General features: G+C 49.0%; 1 protein-coding gene across 1 annotated transcript; it reads left to right on the top strand.

Annotated features, from left to right (window-relative positions):
* Positions 1 to 319: 319 nt before the first annotated feature.
* On the top strand, positions 320 to 4,644 carry INHBE (inhibin subunit beta E). Its single transcript, XM_044443210.1, has 2 exons — positions 320 to 922; positions 3,075 to 4,644. Exons 1-2 carry the CDS (start codon positions 559 to 561, stop codon positions 3,791 to 3,793), a joined length of 1,083 nt encoding a protein of 360 aa, XP_044299145.1. The 5' UTR covers positions 320 to 558; the 3' UTR covers positions 3,794 to 4,644.
* Positions 4,645 to 4,940: the final 296 nt, after the last annotated feature.

The following is a 4,940-nucleotide window of genomic DNA, read 5'->3' as shown; positions in this document are numbered from 1 at the left end:
CCCCTCATCTTCCCCCCATGCATGCCCTAACCCCTTCCTCCCTCCCCGCTACCATGCAATTCTCACCCTTGTTTGCATCATGGCTAACAGTGGTGCTCCCTCTCCCTGCACACCTGTTGACACCACAGGGAGGCTGTAATCCCCTCTGGCTTATCCCCAGTTCCCTCCCCAGCTGGAGGAAAGCTCCTTTGGGCCACCACAGGCAGGTCAGCCAATCAGACAGGCACACAAGGCAGGGCAGGGCAGGGCCAGGGCTGGCTGCCTGAGTGACAAATGCTGAGGAAGCTGGCTGGGTAACACTCGGCAAGAGCCAGTCAATGAGCAGAGATCTCTGGAGCAAGAAGCACCTGCTTCACCTCCTGGCACTGGCAGCAGGTCCTAGTCCCCAGGAGGAGGGAAACGCACCGGGCCCAAGGCAGCCACCCACCCATAAGGCGAAGATGCAAGCACTCCGGACGTAGCAGCAGCACAGCTCCTGACCTCCGGGCACTAGCACCAGACGACGTGGCAAGCAATCCTCCCGCCTTCCTCTTGCTGCCCACAGCCCCAAGCTTCTTCATGGCTCCTGCTTCCTACAGCCTGCAGGGCAAGCGGTCTCCCCTGGCCACACTGGCTCTGCTATGGGCATCCTTGGCCTGGGTGGAAGGAAGGCCTGGCTGTCCGTCCTGTAAGATGCCCCCTCTTGAGCCCAGCGCAGAGAAAGCCTTCCTGATCGAAGTAGCCAAGCAGCAGATCCTGGAGAAACTGAACCTGCGTGAGAGGCCCAACATCACCCACCCTGTGCCACGTGCAGCTGTGGCCAACGCCCTGCGGCGCCTGCACATGGGAAAAGCCCGAACAGATGGGACCAGGCATTTCTCTGGCTGGGACACCCCTGAGCCTGATGAGCAGGGCTATGAAATGATTAGTTTTGCAGAGACAGGTGAGTCCTCCCCATAGCTGTTCCGGGGACTGAATGCTCTGGTGCAGGGAACTCCAGGGTGCAATCCTCTCTGTGCTCAGACAGAAGAAAGTCCAGCAACTCCCAGCATTCTCCACCCAGCCATGCTGGAGAGGAGAGACATTGTTGCTTCTGGGATATGTAGCCAGTCACTTGTTTCGGTCTTTGTATGTTTTGCAGTACTTAAAAAACCTGCAAACTCAGTTTGACCAGAGGTGGCAATGAGACGAAAGAAATGTGTCTGTACGCTAGAGACATGGCTGCTGCTACCACCCCACCTTCAGCCCCTGGCTCTAGCTGCAGTCCTACTTTATTCTGTCTTCCTTGCCTATATACTAGGAGTGGCTGCCAACCAGCACACAGGATGAAGCCAGCAGTATACCATTCACTTCCTACCTTTCCACACACAAAAGTTCTATGTCTTTCACTCTCACAAGGCAGGCAAAAATTCCTAGCCAAAGCGTTCCCAAAGGTGATGGGAAAGTTTCAGGTGTGCAATCCTGCCTATCATTTACTATTCCTTAAAATGAGTGATGGTCCACTGTCAGACTATCCTACACCTCTCTGCAGCTTTCTAGCTTGATGTCTAGTTTATTACTTTGCACTTCCACTCATTTCCCAGCTTCATCCTTTCTGTGTGCCCCTAGAGATTTCAAGGCTCACACCCCACTCTGCATTCAAAGGATTGGGCCTGCTAAGGTGAACTGCACCCCAGGTCCCTTCTTGCTCCTAGCAGGCAGAGGAGGGACTCGCCTGCTACAGCAGTCCTGCTAAGAGGCACTCAGATATCAAGTTCTGGGAGGGGTATTGATTTATATATAATTGTTTGTTTTTACCATGTGGTGACCTTGGTAGCCACTGCCTGGAGAAGATTCACATGGACTATGGTGTTGCGAATGGGCTGAGCGAGAGTGTGGCTTCAGGGCACATTGGTGCAGGCATGTTCATGCACTCCGGCATGTTCCCAGGAGGTACAGATAAGGTGACCAGGTGCTCTCCTTAGGAAGGGCAGTCTGCTGTTTTGAAAAGCAGACTGAGGACATTTGCAGATGTCTTCCACTCAAAGAGCGATTTAGTCTAAATGCCGTTTAAATACAAAGAACCAAGAAATGAGAGGGCAGGGAGGGGCCTTGAAGCAGAGCCCATAAAAATGAACACTTCGACAGTAGGCTAAGTAGGCACCCAACTGTTTACAGTACCCCCTGCGACAGTGGAATGCAATGTATTTTTATTTGCATTATAATAATTGTTCCTAAATATGCAGTCTGGCATATGAATTAGCACATGCAAACGTTAGGCAGATCAGTGTCCCCTTTTCTCATGCTGTGCTTCCTCTACTCTGGTGATGAACAATAGGTTATCTAATACAAGGAAGAGTCCCCCCAGAAAGTGATGGGTGGGTGGGTGACTGGATGGAACACTTGTATGAAGGAGTCAGATAAGAATGACCTTTGTTAAAGAAGGACAGACTATGAGTAGTATTCTGGTGCAGTGGGTGGCTTTTAATTTCAGTATTCTCTTTCACTTCTTAATTATTTTGTACCTCTTTTGTGCAGAATTTTAAGCCAGCTTTAGTAGGGTCTGCCTTTCTACATATTTTGTACAGGGCAGGGGAGGGCTTGGCACCAAACAAATAATAATGATGATCATAATAATGTATGATGAGGGTAGTTATTGTTTTACTTATACATGGAACATCAGGGGCTCAGGTAAAAAACTCACTGAGCACCACTGGGTGAATCCTGCACTCACAGCCTGACCTACTGCACAAAGTTGTTCCAGGACATAACACAGATTGCTGGAAGGACTGTGTTTCAGGGGTAAAGTGCATTTTGCATGCAGAACCCTGGCATCTTCAGAAAAGACTAGGAAAGTATCCTGCCCAAAATCCAGGAGGGCCACTGGCAGTCACAGTCAACAATCTTGGTCTAGTTGGACCAATGGCCTGATTCAGTGGAAGGCAGTGTTCTAGGCATCTGTGCCCAAATGAAGCAAATGAATGTGGAGGAAAAGCAAGTCATGGATGTTTTGCTGACTTTGATGAAAGTACCCTGACTCAAGAGTACTCCATAGCAGGAAAGGATGAGCCCTTCAGAGACTGATGTCCACCTAAACTTTTGTTCTCTTCCAACAGAAGCCTCTGGGCTACTACAGTTCCAGCTCACCCACTCCAAAGGCCAAGACATGCACATCCTTCAGGCCCAGCTGTGGCTATATCTCAAGGCCCACCGAAACATCACCCTTCAGATCTACTTGGCAGGGCCTCAGCGAGCAGCCCTGGTGGAGCAGCAGCTAGAGACCAAGGGAAGTGGCTGGCACACGTTCTCCCTCATGCCAGCAATACAGAGCTTCTTCAAGCGGGAGGAGAAGACTCTGCGCCTGGAGTTGCAGTGTGACGGCTGCCACCCCAATGCCATGTCTTTGGTGACTGCTCCCAGCAGCTCCCACCAGCCCTTTCTGGTGGTTAAAGCCAAGATCCGGGAGACTGGCCATCGGGTAGCCAAGCGCAGCCTCAGCTGTGACCAAAACTCTGACGTGTGCTGCCGAAAAGACTATTACATAGACTTCCAGGACATTGGTTGGAATGACTGGATCTTTAAGCCAGAGGGTTATCAGATAAACTATTGCATGGGAGAATGCCCCATGCACCTGGCCGGTGCACCTGGGATAGCAGCCTCCTTCCACACCACTGTCTTCAACTTGGTCAAAGCCAACAATATCCAGACTGCGGGTCGTTCTTGCTGTGTCCCCACCCAACGACGGGCCCTTTCTCTGCTCTACTTTGACCCAAACAGAAACCTCATCAAAATGGACATTCCTGACATGGTTGTTGATGCTTGTGGCTGCAGCTAAGGACAAGGCAGTCACCAAGAACTGTGAATGGCCAAAGTGGGGGACATGGGATAAATTTCCTTCCATCTGTATTTGGACATCTGTGATGGTCCTGATGCTCCAATCCAAGTTGGGGTGGGTGGGAGGATGGTGAGGACTCTTCTAGAGAGCAATGGTGGCTTCTGCAAAGGAAAGCAAGATGTAATAGGAGGTAACCTTCTTGCCCCAAAATATATGTGTCCCTGGTAAAGTGTACAGAGGGTGCTAGGTAGGGCTGCCAGCAGGATCTTTGGGACTACGGACATTATTTATATTTCAGTCTGCCACTGGTGGTGGCTTCTTCCCTCCAAGTGGATCTGTAGCTAAATGGTAGAGCACATGCTGTGCAGGTAGAAGGCTTCCAAGTTAGGCCATGGGAGAAAGGTCATCAAAACATGCTCCTTGGGAGCATGGCAGTCCACAGACACAGCACATAAGGCTTCCTTCTACTTGTGATGCTCCCAGAATTCTCTTAGAGAAGACAAGAAAATTAATCACAGAAATCCCGTAGAACTGACCAGCTGAAAACAAAAGGGCAGAGTTTGGGATCCTTGTCCTGAAAGATTAATTTTAATGACACATGATATTAATATTCCCACTGCTGGTATTCTTGTTTCCATGGTTTTCCTTGAAGTCTGTGCCTCCAGGCAAACTGACCAGTGTTTTCTTGGGAAAGTAGTGGACTGAGCATGCAGGAAAAGGAAAGGACTGAGGATAGGAGGATTCCTGCATGCCCAGTTAGTCACACTAACAACAAAGGAGCCTTTGATACCATTATGCCTTTTGTATTTGTAAGTATGTGTGTGTGAATTTGTATGTTGCATCTATGTTAATGTATCTATCTATATGTTAATGTATCTATCTATATTATTTTATTTTTGGAATGAAATAATTAAAAAGGATTTTTAAAAACAACATCCAGGTGTGCTTTCGAAAATGTCATTCATTTGTAAAATTGCCCAGATATTAAGCGAGATACAACTGCAATTTTAAAAGCAGACACGCAGCTTCCACAAGATTCACTCTTAGGATTCTAGCAGTATCTATCAGCCCAGATCTTTTTCCTTCCCTGGCTTATCTCTGCCACCTACTTCCTAGGACACCAACCTCAGCACCAGCCCATTTTTTC

This window comes from Varanus komodoensis, unplaced genomic scaffold, assembly GCF_004798865.1.
Source record: "Varanus komodoensis strain SLA01 unplaced genomic scaffold, ASM479886v1 scaffold41, whole genome shotgun sequence".
Taxonomy (NCBI): Eukaryota; Metazoa; Chordata; class Lepidosauria; order Squamata; family Varanidae; genus Varanus; species Varanus komodoensis.
This window is presented reverse-complemented; position numbering and strand designations above follow the sequence as displayed.